This window comes from Entelurus aequoreus, linkage group LG24 (genome assembly GCF_033978785.1).
Source record: "Entelurus aequoreus isolate RoL-2023_Sb linkage group LG24, RoL_Eaeq_v1.1, whole genome shotgun sequence".
NCBI classification, from domain to species: Eukaryota; Metazoa; Chordata; class Actinopteri; order Syngnathiformes; family Syngnathidae; genus Entelurus; species Entelurus aequoreus.
This window is the reverse complement of record NC_084754.1, coordinates 10,728,448-10,749,008: the sequence shown is the minus strand read 5'-3', so window position 1 is coordinate 10,749,008 and position 20,561 is coordinate 10,728,448. Positions and strand designations below refer to the sequence as shown.

Genomic DNA, 20,561 nt, shown 5'->3' with positions numbered 1-20,561 from the left:
TTGTGCACTGTTGCACAGTCATGTTGGATGAGGAAGGGGCCCACTCCAAACTGTTCCCACAAGGTTGGGAGTATGGAATTGTCCAAAATGTTTTGGTATCCTGGAGCATTCAAAGTTCCTTTCACTGGAACTAAGGGGCCAAGCTCAACTCCTGAAAAACAACCCCACATCATAATTCCTCCTCCACCAAATTTCACACTCTGCACAATGCAGTCCGAAATGTACCGTTCTCCTGGTAACCTCCAAACCCAGACTGGTCCATCAGATTGCCAGATGGAAAAGTGTGATTCATCACTCCAGAGAAGGCGTCTCCACTGCTCTAGAGTCCAGTGGCGACGTGCTTTACACCACTGCATCCCACGCTTTGCATTGGACTTGGTGATGTATGACTTGGATGCAGCTGATCGGCCATGGAAACCCATTCAATGAAGCTCTCTGCGTACTGTACGTGGGCTAATTGGAAGGTCAAATGAAGTTTAGAGCTCTGTAGCTACTGACGGCAAAAAGTCGGCGACCTTTTTGCACTATGCGCTTCAGCATCCACTGACCCCTCTCTGTCAGTTTACGTGACCTACCACTTGGTGGCTGAGTTGCTGTTGTTCCCAAACTCTTCCATTTTCTTATAATAAAGCCGACAGTTGACTTTGGAATATTTAGGAGCGAGGAAATTTCACGACTGGATTTGTTGCGCAGGTGGCATCCTATGACAGTTCCACGCTGGAAATCACTGAGCTCCTGAGAGCGGTCCATTCTTTCACAAATGTTTGTAGAAACAGTCTTCATGCCTAAGTGCTTGATTGTATACACCTGTGGCCGGGCCAAGTGATTAGGACACCTGATTCTCATCATTTGGATGAGTGGCCGTATACCTTTGGCAATATAGTGTATGTCAATAAGCGGAAACAGCAATAGTACATTTGAGGGAGTTGTTGGATATTTGACAGATATAGGCAAAGAAACAAAGCTTGAGCTAAATATACAATTGGCACTAAAGGGTATGAATTATATCAGGGATGTTTTAGCCTCTAAGTTGCCTAGTAGTGTCTCATAAATCAGTATTCTGTGCAATTGTGTTTGCATCGATGCCAATACAAGTGTGTGTCAATAGAATTTTGAACCATTTACAGTATTTTTTGGACTATAAGTCGCAGTTTTTTTTCATAGGAGCGACTTATGTGTGAAATTATTAACACATTACCGTAAAATATCAAATAATATTATTTAGTTCATTCACGTAAGAGACTAGACGTATAAGATTTCATGGGATTTAGCGATTAGGAGTGACAGATTGTTTGGTAAACGTATAGCATGTTCTATATGTTATAGTTATTTGAATGACTCTTACCATAATATGTTACGTTAACATACCAGGCACGTTCTCAGTTGGTTATTTATGCGTCATATAACGTACACTTATTCAGTCTGTTGTTCACTATTCTTTATTTATTTTAAATTGCCTCTCAAATGTCTATTCTTGGTGTTGGGTTTTATCAAATACATTTCCCCCAAAAATGCGACTTATACTCCAGTGCGACTTATATATGTTTTTGTCTTTCTTTATTATGCATTTTCGGCCGGTGCGACTTATACTCCGAAAAATACGGTATAACTCAAGAGTATATGATCGCACAAACGTGGAAAATGCAAACGCAGCCTAATCGGTGCTGTGGGTGCTTCCATTTAACTCACATTGAAAGTGCAGACTTCAAACTGTTTACAATGCTTTAAATGGCAAAAATCATTGGAAAAAAAAAATTGATTTATGATTAATAATGTTCATCAAAGTTATGTTGTTTTATCATAGTCACGCTAGTTCTTATTTGCAAGCAAACACAATTAAACATGACATCACCTTCCCACTGGTGTTGGGGGAAAAAGCTAGTCATCAATCAACCAACTCATGAACAGCTATTTGGTTGCAACGGGAGATTGTGAAAGGTAAGTTAACAGTGCCATCAACTGGCAAACTGATGCAATTTGCATATATATTTAACGATCTTGGGGTCTACAAATAAGGAATAAGGCCTATTTATTGTGGTGTACTTAGTAAATTGGTAATTGTCTGAAGCCTGGCCTGGTTTTGAAGGTTAACAACTATTAGAATAATTATTTGACTAGTTGCATTACAATGATCTGTGTTGTTTAGTCCTGAAAGAGTATACATGAGATTTTGAATTACATGTATGCATCGTTTGTGTTTTTAGTTACAGGAAGTTTTTATAATTACTTTTAAAACATTTTTGACACACAAAAAAAAAAAATCAATTCCCTAATCGGATTTGAGGTTTTTGGGTGATTTTAGTCCCAACATAGTAATACACTATGTCAAAATGAAAAAAAAAAACAATTCTATAGTGACGCATTAGATTATTCTGGGAAAAAAAGGTAAAGACAAAAGTACATGAAAAACACAACACTACAACCCATAGGGTTAATTAAAGTGCAGCCATGACAACTTAAGTTTCTTATTTCAAACCAGTGTACCACAAAATCGTATTAAATCAATGTTTACAGTAGGTAAAACAATGAAAGCAGGGTCATAAATAGGGATGGATACCGTTTACCTTTGAATCGATACAGTACCAATTTCCAGTACCTGGTAATTAATACCAGCAACTATGTTGATACATTTAATTGTTTAATAAAATGGAATTGTTTTTTAACATTTAAAACTGAGCTGTCCAGTCCATCTTGTTTTCTTACACTTCTGTGTGTCATTAAACTGTATTACAGTATATAGTAGCAGTCGCAATTCCAATACGTGAGATGGCAGTATTGTGTAGACTATTGTGTTGTCTTAGCCAGGAAGTAGTCTTTGCCATTTAGTTCAATGTGCTAGTCTTTTCTTTCGTTGAGCCCTACAAAGTGTTTGAACTGTAAGTATTGTACTTATTACACACCAGTTGTGTAAATCGCAATAACACTAATCAATAGCACGTCTATGAATAACCCAATGTAAATTACCATCAAGATAGCGGAGACTAACTGTACTTTTGAGCGCCTTCTTGCTTTGTTGGCATGTAAAATTGCAACAATACCTAAATATAGGCCAGCTGAGTCCAGTTTGAGGGCTTGACTGCTTGTTTCCTGGCACAAGGGATTGAGCCGGTGCCGAGTCTGCAACCAGATATGACGTCATGTGCAACAAAAATATTAAAATATACACTGTTTCAAGGCCTACTGAAACCCACTACTACCGACCACGCAGTCTGATAGTTTATACATCAATGATGAAATCTTAACATTGCAAAACATGCCAATACGGTCGGGTTAGATTAGTAAAGTGCAATTTAAAATTTCCCGCAAAATATTCTGCTGAAAACGTCTCGGTATGATGACGTTTGCGCATGACGTCACGGATTGTGCGGGCATATTGGGACACCATTGTGGCCAGCTATTAAGTCGTCTGTTTTCATCGCAAAATTCCACAGTATTCTGGACATCTGTGTTCGGGAGTCTTTTGCAATTTGTTTAATGAACAATGAAGACAGCAAAGAAGAAAGCTGTAGGTGGGATCGGTGTATTAGCGGCTGGCTGCAGCAACACAACCAGGAGGACTTTGAGTTGGATAGCAGACGCGCTACCGTGAGTACGCAGCTTTGGCTTCCAAACATTTGATCGCTTGCCCGTACGTGCGTGCCGCTATGCGCATGTCACGTACGTAACTTTGGGGAAATATATGTGCTGTATGAACTTTACGGAGGTGAAAGGTACTTTGGGCTGTGGGATTGAGTGTGTTGTGCGGGTGTTTGAGTTGTATTGGTGGGTTATATGGACGGGAGGGGGGAAGTAGGTGTTTGTTATGCGGATTTATTTGTGGCATATTAAATATAAGCCTGGTTGTGCTGTGGCTAATAGAGTATATATATGTCTTGTGTTTATTTATTGTTTGTCATTCCCAGCTGAATATCAGGTCCCACCCGCCTCTCACAGCATCTTCCCTATCTGAATCGCTTCCACTGCCCTCTAATCCTTCACTCTAAATTTCCTCATGCACGAATCTTTCATTCTCGCTCAAATTAATGGGGTAATCGTCGCTTTCTCGGTCCGAATCGCTCTCGCTGCTCCTGGCCATGATTGTAAACAATGCGCAGATGTGAGGAGCTCCACAACCTGTGACGTCACGCTACTTCCGGTACAGGCAAGGCTTTTTTATCAGCGACCAAAAGTTGCGAACTTTATCGTCGATGTTCTCTACTAAATCCTTTCAGCAAAAATATGGCAATATCGCAAAATGATCAAGTATGACACATAGAATGGACCTGCTATCCCCGTTTAAATAAGAACATGTAATTTCAGTAGGCCTTTAAGTTCACGTAAATCGGTAGCCGGTGGTATCGACGGACTTTGGTACTGAATTCAGGACCCATCTCTAGTCATAAATGACAACATCGTACCCCACCGGGTTCCTCCTGAGAACCACCGTTCTTTGCTGAGGGCATTTGTTTTTGGTTATGTTATGCAAAACACAAATGTCCACTGCAGAAGGCGCTGGTCCTCAGGAGAGAACGTACCGTAGTAACAGTCTTTCAGCAAATCAGTAGGTCCCGATAAAAAGGTCAGCTGAAACTGTTAAATGACATTAAAATGGTGTAGAGGCTGTGGCAAAGAGACAATTATGATAAAGTAGCCCCAAAAGGCCTTTTAGAAGTTGATGAATATTTAAGCTTTAATTTGCCATTTATGTGTTGTTTTGTCATTTGTCAATTAGAAACCAGGTGGATTAATGTTTCCTGATCGAGCCTCTTTGTACGTTTTGGCCATCGAGGACAGGCAGTATAAAGACTTCAAAATACACTGTGAGTACAATTAATGTGTGTGTGTGTACAAATGATAAAACATTACAGTGTCAAAAACATGCAGTTTTGTTTTTTCAGCCCTACGAATGATTGTGCATCCGTATCATCTCACTCCAAACCCACCGGGTTGGCTGTGGGCAAACTGTGCTTCTGGACACAATGTAACAGAAGAGTGCCAAAGCCATTGTTAAACGCTCTCTTAAATACCACAAGTGAAAGCTGGTGGTAAAAAGACAAAAGTTCTTTGGAAAGCCCTCCTCCAAATTGGTCCGCGACTAAACAGAGACAGATGTAACGCCCACATGTCTGTGTTTTAACTTGTATTTAATGGCAACACGCTGGGGGGAATTTACGAGCTGATGACATTAACTGATCATCATCATCAATGCATCAATTCTTCTAAGCTTCTTCTTGAACTCTGCAAAATAAGTCCTTTATTATTTGTATCTTTCACTTGAATGTACAGCTTTTATTTACTGAAAACCTGGTAACAGTGTTACCTTAAGTCCCGTCGAGGTGTGTTGATAAGTGAAATGTGTCAGTGAGCACCTAGTCCAGGGGTCGGCAACCCAAAACGTTGAAAGAGCCATATAGAACCCAAATTACAAATAACAAATCTGTCTGGAGCCGCAAAAAATAAAAAGTCTTATATAAGTCTTAAAATGAAGACAACGTATGATGTAAGTGTCTATATTAGCCTACTATCAAAATGACTTTAAAAGCCTTATATACGTGTTATAATGAAGGCGGCACATGATGTAAGTGTCTATATTAGCTATATTAGCCTACTATCAAAATGACTTCAAAAGCCTTATATACGTGTTATAATGAAGGCGACACATGATGTGTCTATATTAGCTATATTAGCCTACTATCAAAATGACTTTAAAAGCCTTATATACGTGTTATAATGAAGGCGACACATGATGTAAGTGTCTATATTAGCTATATTAGCCTACTATCAAAATGACTTTAAAAGCCTTATATACGTGTTATAATGAAGGCGACACATGATGTGTCTATATTAGCCTACTATCAAAATGACTTTAAAAGCCTTATATACGTGTTATAATGAAGGCGACACATGATGTAAGTGTCTATATTAACTATATTAGCCCACTATCAAAATGACTGTGTTCAAGGCTGAAGCAAATATTTGTTGACAGAAATTTTCAAATGTAATATTTCATCTACACATTTTTACAGCATTAGAAACCATTAGTAAATCAGAGGCTACTCAGAAGGTGAGATAACTCCTGGAAATTACTGGCTTTTAATGGCCAAAGGTATAGATGTGTGTGTCCAAGTTAAAGGAAACTGCAGGCTGTCTTCTTTTAATAGATTTACTACAATCTTTGGCAATCTAGGTAATGTTTGCTGTAGTCTGGAACAACATGGCACACAAACAACTATCTAAAATGCAGCCATTATTACATACAGATAATGTCATGAGGCATGCAAATATAAATTCAATACACAGAGGATAAAAGCGAAGGATATTAAATGAACTCAAATATACCTACAAATGAGGCATAATGATGCAATATGTACATACAGCTAGCCTAAATAGCATGTTAGCATTTATTAGCTTGCAGTCGTGCACTGACCAAATATGCCTGATTAGTACTCCACACAAGTCAATAACATTAACAAGGCGCACCTTTGTGCATTCACGCACAGTATAAAAAGTTTGGTGGACAAAATTACACATAAAAGGAGTGGAAGATAAACAAACTGTTGCGTCACAGTCCACACTATGGTGAGTTCAAGAACCGCCGAAATTAGAAGGACAAAACAATGTTCCCCAAATACTCTCGTCAGTGAAGCATATACACAAACATATTAAACAGTGGGCTTTCTAACTATTGGGAAGGTTTGTGTCATGTGTGTCCTCAAACAAAAAACATTCTAAAACAAAAACATTATTTTTCCATTTTCAATCCTTTTTTAAAAATGCTCCAGGAAGCCACTAGGGCAGCACTAAAGAGCCGCGGGTTGCTGACCCCCGACCTAGTTGGAGTCTCCTCACTCATATTTGAACTGACGTATGCAGAGACCTAATCACCGACCGTATAACCTGTGCTGCCTACCAGGTAACCATCCAAGGTTAAGGGAAATGAGCATGTATAGAGTCATAATACATTAGGTGATTAAACTGTTTTGTTACATGATTACTGCGATAATTGTTTTGTGATTAATCTCATGAGTAAATGCGTTAAATTTTACAGCTGGAATTTAAATGTAATTAAATGACTTAAAAGTGCTAACAGTGGGCCTTAATAGTAAGGAGTAGGGTTGTAGGGTATACCGGTATTAGTATAGTACCGCGATACTAATGAATCATATTCGGTACTATACCGCCTCTGGAAAGTACAGGCCCACCCAATAGCTAAACATGCTTCACTACACACCGTAGCTCACCGGCGTCAAAATGTAAACAAACACCATTGGTGGATCTACACCTAACATCCACTGTAATGATACCAAGTACAATAGCGTATCTAGTCGATACTACTATGATTACGTCAATATTTTTTGGCATCACAACAACATCTTTGGTTTAAAAAAAATGTATATTATGTTTATAAACTCTGCAAATATGTCTCTGGACACATGAGGACTTTGGATATGACCAATGTATGATCCTGTAACTACTTGGTATCGGGTTGATACCCAAATTTGTGGTATCATCCAAAACTAATGTAAAGTATTAAACAACAGAAGAATAAGTGATTATTACATTTTAACAGAAGTGTTGATAGAACATGTTAAAAGAGAAAGTAAGCAAAATGAACAAGTAGATTAATAATCATTTTCACAGCTTGTCCTTAATAATGTTGATAAAATAATAGAATGGAAAATGACACAATATGTTACTGCATACATCAGCAGACTAATTAGGAGCCTTTGTTTGCTTACTTACTAATAAAAGACAAGTTGTCTTGTATGTTCATTATTATATTTAAGGACAAACTTGCAATAAGAAACATACGTTTAATGTACGGTAAAAAAAATTGTTAAAATAAAGCCAATAATGCAATTTTTTGTGGTCCCCTTTATTTAGAAAAGTACCGAAAAGTATCGAAATAATTTTGGTACCGGTACCAAAATATTGGTATCGGGACAACACTAGTAAGGAGGAAGATTTGAATCTCCGTGTGGAGTGTGCTTGTCCTCCCAATGAATACTTTTGGTACTGTGGCTTCCTACCACATCCCCAAAACATGCATGTTGGGTTATTTAGGCATTCTAAATCGTCCACATGTGTGAATGGTTGTTTTGTCTACTGCAGTGCTTGTCAACTGGTTGTGGTTTTGGACCCACCAGCAATCAATTGCGGATTTTTTAACTATCAACAATTCCGTGAAAAGACAATGCCATTTGAATTTAAGAGTAGTGCCAGCAAAAACAAGTGTAATTGACATTTCATCTGAGGGCTTTGAATCAGAACAACTGGAGTTTCCCAGCATACCTGGTAGTCCTGATTATGGGCAGAATTCCCCAGCAGCTGGAGCCGTGAGATGCTATCTGTCTCTTTATGGTGCCTTCTGCCGCAACCATGTTCCTTTCCTGCTCCCTGGCCATTTCCTGAGCCACGGACGGCACAATAAAGTCCCAACTTGATGTCCTTGGCCCAGAAAACATGGCCCGCACCTCTTGGCTTTGTAGTAAACAACTATAACACACAGAAGAACATGAGGTCCATTTAGAAATATTGGCTTATTACAATGTTTTTTGTTTTTTTTGCACAAGCTAAGACCCATTTTTTGAGAATCACTGATCCACAACATGTGTGTTCTGTGATCAACTGGTGACCCTTCAAAAGGTGTACCCCAAAGTCAGGTAGGATAAGCTCGAGCTCACCCATGACCCTAATGAGGACGAGCAGTGCAAAAATGAAAGAGTAAGTAAATAATAAAAATACAATAAAAAATTATAACAATACTTAGCAGACCTTTTAGTGGATACGTGTACAAATAAATTGATTTGAATCAAAAATTGTGTTGAATCAAGAATGAACTCGAGTCGAATTGTCCCCTCCAAGAACCGGGAATCGAATCAAATTGTGAGTTGTTGTAAGAATTCTGTCCCTATTAAAATACGTAATATACACTACCGTTCAAAAGTTTGGGGTCACCCAAAAAATGTTGTGGAATAGCCTTCATTTCTAAGAATAAGAATAGACTGTCGAGTTTCAGATGAAAGTTCTCTTTTTCTGGCCATTTTGAGCGTTTAATTGACCCCACAAATGTGATGCTCCAGAAACTCAATCTGCTCAAAGGAAGGTCAGTTTTGTAGCTTCTGTAACGAGCTAAACTGTTTTCAGATGTGTGAACAGGATTGCACAAGGGGTTTCTAATCATCAATTAGCCTTCTGAGCCAATGAGCAAACACATTGTACCATTAGAACACTGGAGTGATAGTTGCTGGAAATGGCCTCTATACACCTATGTAGATATTGCACCAAAAACCAGACATTTGCAGCTAGAATAGTCATTTACCACATTAGCAATGTATAGAGTGTATTTCTTTAAAGTTAAGACTAGTTTAAAGTTATCTTCATTGAAAAGTACAGTGCTTTTCCTTCAAAAATAAGGACATTTCAATGTGACCCAAAACTTTTGAACGGTAGTGTAAACAGGCTAATGATTGGGTATAAATGCAGCTTCTATGAAATGCTCAGTCATTCACAAACAAGGATGGGGCGAGAGTCACCGCTTTGTGAACAAATGCGTAAGCAAATTGTCCAACAGTTTAAGAACAACATTGCTCAACGAGCTATTGCAAGGAATTTAGGGAGTTCACCATCTACGGTCCGTAATATCATCAAAAAGTTCAGAGAATCTGGGGAAGTCACTGCACATAAGCGGCAAGGCCCGTGACCTTCGATCCCTCATGGTGTACTGCATCAAAAACCGACATCAGCGTGTAAAGGATATCACCACATGGGCTTAGGAACAATTCAGAAAACCACTGTCAGTAACTACACTTAGTCGCTACATCTGTAAGTGCTACTATGCAAATCAAAAGCCATTTATCAACAACACCCAGAAACACCGCCGGCTTCGCTGGGCCCGAGCTCATCCAAGATGGACTGATGCAAAGTGGAAAAGTGTTCTGTGGTCTGACAAGTCCACATTTCAAATGGTTTTTGGAAACTGTGGACGTCGTGTCTTCCGGAACAAAGAGGAAAAGAAACATCCGGACTGTTATAGGTGCAAAGTTCAAAAGCCAGCATCTGTGATGGTATGGGGGTGTATTAATGCCCAAGGCATGGGTAACTTACACACTTGTGAAGGCACCATTAATGCTGAAAGGTACATACAAGTTTTGGAGCAACTTGTGTTGCCATCCAAGCAATGTCTTTTTCATGGACGCCCCTGCTTATTTCAGCAAGACAATGCCAAACCTCATTCTGCATGTGTTACAACAGCGTGGTTTTGTAGTAAAAGAGTGCGGGTACTAGATAGGCCTTAATTAAGTCCAGACCTGTCTCCTATTGAAAATGTGTGGCGCAATACGAAGCCTAAATACCACAACGGAGACCCCCGGACTGTTGAACAACTTAAGCTGTACATCAAGCAAGAATGGGAAAGAATTCCACCTGAAAAGCTTAAAAAATTGGTCTCCTTGGTTCCCAAACGTTTACTGAGTGTTGTTAAAAGGAAAGGCCATGTAACACAGTGGTAAAAATGCCATTGTGCCAACTTTTTTGCAACATGTTGCTGCCATTCAATTCTAAGTTAATGATTATTTGCAAAATAAAATGTAAGTTTCTCAGTTTGAACATTAAATATCTTGTCTTTGCAGTCTATTCAATTGAATATAAGTTGAAAAGGATTTGCAAATCATTGCATTCTGTTTTTATTTACGATTTACACAACGTGCCAACTTCACTGGTTTTGGGTTTTATACTATACTATCGTTCTTGTGGTACGCATGGGGCTAAATCTGGGACTTTGGGAACTACATTTTGTGTCGTCTAATGTGTGCTGGTATGACAAAGTTCGTTGAATCAGTAAAACACAGCAAAAAGTAATAACACAAGCACTTTATTTGTGAATATGTTATCTAACTGCTAATATGTGTGCTAATTATATCCCAAAAATTGCCAGTTGCGTGAATCTGTTGCTGTGCAACGCCCGCCCCGGAACATTTTGACTCCTTGAATACTGTTTTGTGCAGCAGAGTTGTGCAAATGTGAATTTCACACATGGCCGCACTGAAAGGAGGGATGCACAAATTGACCTCATCTTCTCGTGTGGGCAGATGGACCCAATTGACCTTTGCGCTGAGGTAGAAGTGGCCTCGTGTCGCACTGCAGCAGTCAACATGCTGCGCTCATTAGCGGGAAGCACCGTCTCATTTTAGGAAGCAGCACTAATGTTAATATAGAACACCGGAGGAACTATATTGCTTGTTAAGTAAGGTCACAAGTGGACTTGTTTGTTCTGATGAATAATGGATGCAATAAGCCATCCTTCCTTGTAAGGATTATTACATATGTGTTCATGGACGTTAACCAATCATATTTGCGTCATTATACCTCCAAACATCGAGAGGTATAAATCAGACAATTTTGGAAAAGCTCCGTGACAAGTACCCTGCCTGCCGTGGTTTGAAGTTATAGCTGTAATAGTTTCATATCCCTTAGCTTTTCAACCAAAAACAACAAGTATACATTTGCATAATATTTTATACAGGCTCTGATGACTGAGCCGAATAAATGTTGAGAGTAATGATATTGTGATTCCCAGGGTGGGAGAATGTGTATGGCTTCGACATGACTTGTATTCGCAATGTGGCAATCAAGGAGCCGCTGGTTGACGTCGTGGACCAGAAACAGGTGGTGACCAACTCCTGCCTGGTCAAAGTAAGTCAAATATTTACTGTTGGCTTATGTTCAGTCCACTTCTGTCTTACATGTGAGTATTATTCACCACTTAATCACACACCAGCTGTATGGAAGCCATTTCCTCCGCTGAAAGAATATAAATATCCCCATGTTAAGTCAAAATTAAAAAAATAAATGTCGTAATTATGATAGAAAAATACTAATTTAGAGCTATAAAGTCAAAATTACACTACCGTTCAAAAGTTTGGGGTAACCCAAACAATTTTGTAGAATAGCCTTCATTTCTAAGGACAAGAATAGACTGTCGAGTTTCAGATGAAAGTTCTCTTTTTCTGGCCATTTTGAGCGTTTAATTGACCCCACAAATGTGATGCTCCAGAAACTCAATCTGCTCAAAGGAAGGTCAGTTTTGTAGCTTCTGTAACGAGCTAAACTGTTTTTAGATGTGTGAACATGATTGCACAAGGGTTTTCTAATCATCAATTAGCCTTCTGAGCCAATGAGCAAACACATTGTACCATTAGAACACTGGAGTGATAGTTGCTGGAAATGGGCCTCTATACACCTATGTAGATATTGCACCAAAAAGCAGACATTTGCAGCTAGAATAGTCATTTACCACATTAGCAATGTATAGGGGTGTATTTCTTTAAAGTTAAGACTAGTTTAAAGTTATCTTCATTGAAAAGTACAGTGCTTTTCCTTCAAAAATAAGGACATTTCAATGTGACCCCAAACTTTTGAACGGTAGTGTATGTGCTGAAAAGTAAAAATCATAGTATGACAAGTTATGTTGTTACTGTTAGCTAAAACAGGGGTCCCCAAACATTTTGACTCGGGGGCCACTTTGGGTTAAAGGGAACTTCCCTTGTTTTGGAATGTTGCCTATTGTTCGCAATCATTGTTAAAAATATGACGGATTAATTTTTTTTTAATGCATTCTAGGTATGAAATAAATGTAAATAAAAGTCTGTTTACACTGGAACCAGTAAGAGGTCACATAAAATCCAATAAATAACCATTCAATAAGCACCAACAATACTCCATTTACATTTCTTGATGTGAATAATACGTATCAGTGATATTGTTATTTTTTTTATGCATTCTTAATATTAAATACATGTAAATACAAGTCTGTTTACACCGGCGCCAATAGGAGGTCCCATAAAATCCAATAAACACCCATTCAATAAGCGATCCATCCATCCATTTTCTACCGCTTGTCCCTTTCGGGGGTTGTGGGGGGGCTGGAGCCTATCTCAGCTGCATATGGGGTACAATCTGGACAAGTCGCCACCTCATCGCACATTTCGTGATTTGAATAATAAGTATTAGTGATATTGTTATTATAAGCGCTAACGCAGACTAACTATAGCGGTGTTGCGATAACAAGCTTTCAACAGGTTTCCTCACTTCCTAGAACCCTGGAAGTTCATTGTAGAGCCTAAATCATACCTCTCACCTGGAAAGTAGATGGCTGAGGACGTACTCCGACAAGTTGGTGCACTTTCTCAGCCTCTTAGGACCCGGAAATGGCGAGAACGAGAATTTAATAGAGTGCACAACTGTGAGAGTGGGCGTGTGCGCTGATCACGTTTAAACAAATGCTTTCACACGGAAACGGCGATAACAATGATTTAAGTCTGCATATATATTTAATACCAAATCTAATAGTGAAGTTTGACAGACGTGTAGAAATACAGTACAACTTGCAATACAGCCTGATTTTTGGGGAACCTCGCCAATATAAACTATAAATGATAAAACATTGGGCATTGAGAGTATGTAAACCAGGCCTACTTTGTTTACTTCCCTGATGACCTTCCTAAAGTTTTGTAATCCATCAGAAATATCAAGCAGCTAAAATGTGTCAAAACATGTCGAAGTGTGCAGTGTCATGCATTTTACCCATAGTGCTTGGTAATGGATTTAAATTGATATCATTTTGAATTGTGTGTGGTGTGTGGCCATTTTTTTATAATTTCCACTAGGGTTGTCCCAATACCAGTATTTTGGCACCAGTATCAAAATGTATTTCGATACTTTTCGAAATTGCGTTATTGAAAGTCAGAATTATGAGATGAAAGATCAAAATTATGACTCAAAATTGTGAGCTAAAAAGTAAAAAAATATAATACATAAGTCGTAATTAGAATCATGAGGTTTAAATTATGATATAAAGTCTAAATTATTAGATAAGAAGTGGAACTTATGGGATAAGAGAGTCATAATTATGTGATAGACAGTCAAAACTATGAGAAAGAAAATCATACATTTTAGTATGAGATACAAAGTCCAATTTATGTTATACAAAAGTCCTAATTATAAAGTGTAACATTTTAATTATAAAATGAAAAGTTGATATTATGAGAATAAAATAAAAATTATGAAATACAAATCATAATATGGAAACAGTCAAAACCATAAGAAAAATTGTAGCGATTATGTGATAAAAAGTTGAAAGTATGAGATATGAAATCATAATTATAAAATAAAAAATCTAAAATTGTAAAATAAAAGGTTGAGATTATGAGATACAAAAGTCATAATTATGAGATAAAAAGTTGAACTCATGACAACCATGGCTGTGTAATTCTATATATGATTATTCCAGCGTTGAAACAAAAGGCTACAGTGAAGAAAAATGTGCAGTTTGTGTCTCGTAATTTCATGTCTTTTTCAAATGGCACTGATTCTGCGTGGATAATTAGTGTAAAGGACATTTAACAGACCGATATGGTGCACCATTTCGCACACATTAGTATCACTACCAGTTACCCTTCTGCTTAAACGTATCATTACTGCAATTGCTTGGCCCATTGTCACTTTTATTGTGTGATTGTTCCATCATTCTAGACTTGCTCACTGCACACTTGCTGCTTGCCAAGGCACCTTTTTTCTATTTTAGATAATAAAACCAGTGAGTGATGCTTATTGTCAACTATCAGAGATGGGATTTTGCAAAGCCAGTGGCGGCGTGGCACGGTTGGTAGAGCGGCCGTGCCAGCAACTCGAGGGTTCCAGGTTTGATCCCTGCGTCCACCTTCCTAGTCACTGCTGTTATGTCTTTGGGCAAGGCACTTTACCCACCTGCTCCCAGTGCCACCCACACTGGTTTAAAATGTAGATAATGGGTTTCACTATGTAAAGGGCTTTGAGTCGCTCGGGAAAGGCGCTATATAAATATAATTAACTTCACATTTTGTGAAAAAAAGATTACAACAGTAAAAATAAATGACTGCTGCTCTGCAGTCTAATTAAAAGAAAATGCCAGATGCCGGTGTTGACGTGGATGAATTCAATATAAATAACCTAACTTTTGAACTTTCAAATATGACCTAACACATTAGTAGTCGTTACTTGTGGAAAGCATTTGACTCTGATATTTCCCTCATTTTATGACCAGTAAACAAAGCTCAATCCAGCGCACAGCGTCTGGCACGAATACCAGTGTGCAAGCAGTCCATATATCTTAAAAATTATGGCGCAACAAACAAAGAATTTCACTCGAGCTGATTTTATGCTGACTGAAGCTGGAGTTGATCTACGGTCGCCTGCATGAAGTATTGCATGAAGAATGCTCATGATAGTAAATCAGATCTACACATTGTATTTGGAAGATGCATTGCCTTGTACCGGTCAATTGATGTTATTTAGCACATCTAGTACAGAGTCACAAAAATAAATTAAGTATACCTTTCTGTGACTGTTTCTGTATCTTTTGTTGCAACCCAAATTTCACCAAAAGGCCAGATATTATGGAGTGACATTACTGATAAAACTCCACAATGTTTTTTTGTTTTTTTTTACAATTCACAAGTGAAAAAAATATTTTCTTCAATTAAAAAACGATTTGCAAGTAAAAAAAAATATTTTCTGCAAGTTAAAACATTTGGTAGTAATACAAAAGGGACAAGCGGTAGGAAATGGAGGGATGGATGGATTCCACACTGTTGCACCCAGAGCAGCCGTAATTCGCACCCTACAACGACAGGTGGTGCTGCTGAGTTAATTTAAGGCCGTTAAGAGTTTTTGCGCATGGTGCGGTCCGCAAAAAATTAAGAAGAAGAAGCAGGGTGGAGAGTAAAATGGCGGACAGAAGAGGGGAAACAAGCTCAACCTGTAAATTAACTTGTAAGCTTCACCTATTTTCTGTCCACCATTCTACTCCCCACCCTGCTTCTTCTTCATTATTTTTGGGGCGATCAAGACCCAACAATGGGCCCCAGCCCAACAATGGCCCCCACCCATATGGTTAAGAAACACTGTTCTAAGGTACTATACCCCAATTAGAAAACATGTAACCTATCAAACACTGACACAACCAGAGTCAGTTGACACAGTGGACCAGCTCAGCCCTACGGTCAACAAATGAATGCATATGAAATTTAAAGTACCAGCAGAGTGAAAAAACAAGTTGACTTTATATGATTATTTGTGTTTCATTGTATCCATTAAACCAGTGGTCCCCAACCACCGGGCCGCGGCCCGGTACCGGTCCGTGGATCGATTGGTACCGGGCCGCACAAGAAATTTAAAAAAAATTAAAAAAATAAATATATATATATATATATATATATATATTATTTTTATTTTTTATTAAATCAACATAAAAAACACAAGTGCACCAACCCAAAAAACCTCCCTCCCCCATTTACACTCATTCACACTCGTTCGCACAAAAGGGTTGTTTCTTTCTGTTATTAATATTTCTGGTTCCTACTTTAAATATCAATATAGATCAATACAGTCAGCAGGGATACAGTCCGTAAGCACACATGATTCTATTTTTTTATGATGTTAGATGTAAATATAAATGGAATACAATGATTTGTAAATCATTTTCAAACCATATTTAGTTGAATATGCTACAAAGACAACATATTTGATGTTCAAACTGATAAACTTTTTTTTTTTTTGCAAATAATCATTAGCATTAGAATTTGATGCCAGCAACACGTGACAAAGACGTTGGGAAAGGTGGCAATAAATACTGATAAAGTTGAGGAATGCTCATCAAACACTTATTTGGAACATCCCACAGGTGAACAGGCAAATTGGGAACAGGTGGGTGCCATGATTGGGTATAAAAGTAGATTCCATGAAATGCTCAGTCATTCGCAAACAAGGATGGGGCGAGGGTCACCACTTTGTCAACAAATGTGTGAGCAAAATGATGAACAGTTTAAGAAAAACCTTTCTCAACCAGCTATTGCAAGGAATTTAGGGATTTCACCATCTACGCTCCGTAATATCATCAAAGGGTTCAGAGAATCTGGAGAAATCACTGCACGTAAGCAGCTAAGCCTGTGACTTTCGATCCCTCAGGCTGTACTACATCAACAAGTGACATCAGTGTGTAAAGGATATCACCACATGGGCTCAGGGACACTTCAGAAACCCACTGTCAGTAACTACAGTTGGTCGCTACATCTGTAAGTGCAAGTTAAAACTCTCCTATGCAAGGCGAAAACCGTTTATCAACAACACCCAGAAACGCCGTCAGATTTTCTGGGCCTCAGCTCATCTAAGATGGACTGATACAAAGTGGAAAAGTGTTCTGGGGTCTGACGAGTCCACATTTCCAATTGTTTTTGGAAACTGTGGACGTCGTGTCCTCCGGACCAAAGAGGAAAAGAACCATCCGGATTGTTATAGGCGCAAAGTTGAAAAGCCAGCATCTGTGATGTTATGGGGGTGTATTAGTGCCCAAGACATGGGCAACTTACACATCTGTGAAGGCGCCATTAATGCTGAAAGGTACATACAGGTTTTGGAGCAACATATGTTGCCATCCAAGCAACGTTACCATGGACGCCCCTGCTTATTTCAGCAAGACAATGCCACGCCACGTGTTACATCAACGTGGCTTCATAGTAAAAGAGTGCGGGTACTAGATTGGCCTGCCTGTAGTCCAGACCTGTCTCCCATTGTGGCGCATTATGAAGCCTAAAATACCACAACGGAGACCCCCGGACTGTTGGACAACTTAAGCTGTACATCAAGCAAGAATGGGAAAGAATTCCACCTGAGAAGCTTAAAAAATGTGTCTCCTCGATTCCCAAACGTTAACTGAGTGTTGTTAAAAGGAAAGGCCATGTAACACATTGGTGAACATGCCCTTTCAACAACTACTTTGGCACATGTTGCAGCCATGAAATTCTAAGTTAATTATTATTTGCAAAAAACAAATAAAGTTTATGAGTTTGAACATCAAATATCTTGTGTTTGTAGTGCATTCAATTGAATATGGGTTGAAAAGGATTTGCAAATCATTGTATTCCGTTTATATTTACATCTAACACAATTTCCCAACTCATATGGAAACGGGGTTTGTATTTACAATCTGCAAAGTATGTGAAAATACAGTCTAAACATCACAAAATGCCACAAACTTTTGTCAGCAATTTTGAATATTCCGCTCTGAATATCTTCGGCAATTTCTCTACATTCTACGTCAGTGTATTGAGTGTAATAACGTTTCTGCACTCTGACCGTATTATCAGATCTGTCATACTGGAAATACGTAAAATTTGGAAAGAGATGTGCTGTTTATCATTCACAATCCTTATGTAAGACAAAACACATATGCTTGGCTTTTTTATGCATTCAAAGTCATAAATAAATAGCTAACAATTGAAGAAGCAGATAGAGGGTCTTCTATTGCGCTCATTATAACCTCTAAAAACATCCAGAAATTGCCAACAATACTACATGTGACCTGAAAATTAACCAAATATGAGTGATATTGCTATTATAAGCACCAACGCTGACGGCCTATTCTAGCGGTGCATATAAAGCAGTGAGCTAATGCTAGTTTACGCTGCTATTGTTGACACACTAAGCCGGCGGCTGCGTCTGCTTCATCTCAAATTTACTAACTGTAAATTATAGATTACAATGCATGCATCTCTAAACCTGGTAGTAGACAAATGTAGCCATGGATCAAGAGACTGGTCGACTTTGATATCCCCGAGATGGCAAAAAACACACAAAAAGACTAATGTTGGGGTAACTTTTTTTTTCAACCCTTTGTGAGGGTTGCGCTTGAATCTTCATCTAAACGGAATTATGTGAGCGTCCTGTAGGTCGGCACCCCAGCAAGAGTGGAAATAGTACAGTAAGTGTTTGTTTTCTTATGGTTAGCAATGCTGTTGATGCTCTAGTGTTACTAATTTTTGTGTTTGGGCTCAAAAATATAAGGTCCTGGATCATAATTTTTCCCAAAAGTCTTTTGTTCCTAAAGCTACGTCACAGATCACGTGATTGGCTTCCTCGTTAACTCAAAATGGCTCGGGAGTCTCCGTGAAATTGATACTATTTTGATCATATCTATTTATTTGCGACCTTTGGAAGTCTTTTGGTGTCATAAATCAGACAAATATGATAATAGCTTCAAAATAGAGGTAGCTTTTTTTCCACTCTACTGGTACTTCAAGGTGCCAGTATTATGGAAAAACAAGTTTACTTTTTATGCTTGATTGTATCTATGAAACCATATCCAATAGGATTTACAATTTGCAAAGTATGTGAATAAAATTTGAACATAACAAAATGCCACAATTTCAGATGGACATTTTGAAAATTCCGCTCCGAATATCTTTGGCAATTTCCATAGATTCGGGGTCGGATGACGTCAAGTGGGACGGTTTTTCACGGTTGTCCCGTGAACTCTCTTAACAACTAAAGTTCCGTGGGTACAGTATGTAAACCCACTACACCCGTAGTGTACTGACAGATGTAAGTTTATTTTACTAATGGCAACCATTGAGGATGAATGCCCCATAACAACAAGATAGAGTTATCGACTACGGCGTTGGCGTGGTCTACAATACATTTTGACAGATTTTTGAGCGCCGTGTGTAATGATCTATATTCTTAATGTAACATTTTAAGTTTTGGTATTGCTTGCTGGCGTCATCTTGCAGTCTACACCTATCTCCTATATGTGACTGGTAGCACTTTTTACACCATGTACCAAATGAAATAGGTTTGAGGTCGGTATGCACAACCAGAATTATTCCGTTCATTAGGCGCACCGGGTTATGAGGCGCACTGTCAATTTTTGAGAAAATGAAAGGATTTTAAGTGCGCCTTATAGTTAAAAAAATAAGGTATATGATAATAGCTTCAATATAGAGGAAACTTGTTTTTTCATTATACTGGTACTTTATGACCCATTACCTGTGAGGTGATATACTTCGATATACTTGATGTGAGAGATCCATCGCTCTCCGCTTACAGGAAGTGGACATCTACACGGTGAAGACTGAGGACCTTTCTTTCACGTCAGCATTCTGTCTGCAGATCCAGAGAAACGATTACATTCATGCACTGGTCACCTACTTCAACATAGAGTTCACCAAATGTCACAAAAAAACTGGTTTCTCCACTGGTAAGTAAGGGGTTTTCCTCTGTTCAACAACTTTATTAAGTCTCTGCGTTAAAGCCTGTGAAAATGTATTTATTAATATTTTGATTGATACTGTCATTTAACAACCCCCTTTTGAAGCAAAGGCTAATGCTGGAAATTAACATTACAAATCGTCTCTCATCCACAGCACTTTTGCGAAAATAAAATTGAGTTACATTGTTTCAGATATTTTAGACTACGCACGTCTTTCCCAAAGGCTCATTAAATTTTTGCTAATTTTTTGGGGGAGTAAACAATGTACTGCCTTTAAATATGATCACCAGCCAAATCCACAGTAGGCTAATACAACCATTACAATATTGAGAATGCTTCAAAAAGTTTCTCTTTACAAATTATGCTCTATCATTTCAACAGGGAATGATGGATTAATTGCAACAATAGTATAGTAATGCAGTATGGTATTACAATTAAATGTACTTTCCATATTCAATATTGAAATGATAAAATAATCAATGTAATGTGTAACAATACT

At 38.3% G+C, this 20,561-nt stretch overlaps 1 protein-coding gene across 2 annotated transcripts in view; it reads left to right on the top strand.

Annotated features, from left to right (window-relative positions):
- Positions 1-20,561, top strand: part of LOC133641599 (protein arginine N-methyltransferase 8-B) — a 90,458-nt gene that overhangs the window by 62,646 nt on the left and 7,251 nt on the right. For both annotated transcript variants that reach the window (XM_062035439.1, XM_062035438.1), the window contains 3 exons: positions 4,712-4,799; positions 11,558-11,673; positions 19,900-20,050. In XM_062035439.1, the coding sequence (XP_061891423.1) occupies positions 4,712-4,799; positions 11,558-11,673; positions 19,900-20,050 (355 nt within the window). The remainder of the gene's footprint in view (positions 1-4,711; positions 4,800-11,557; positions 11,674-19,899; positions 20,051-20,561) is intronic.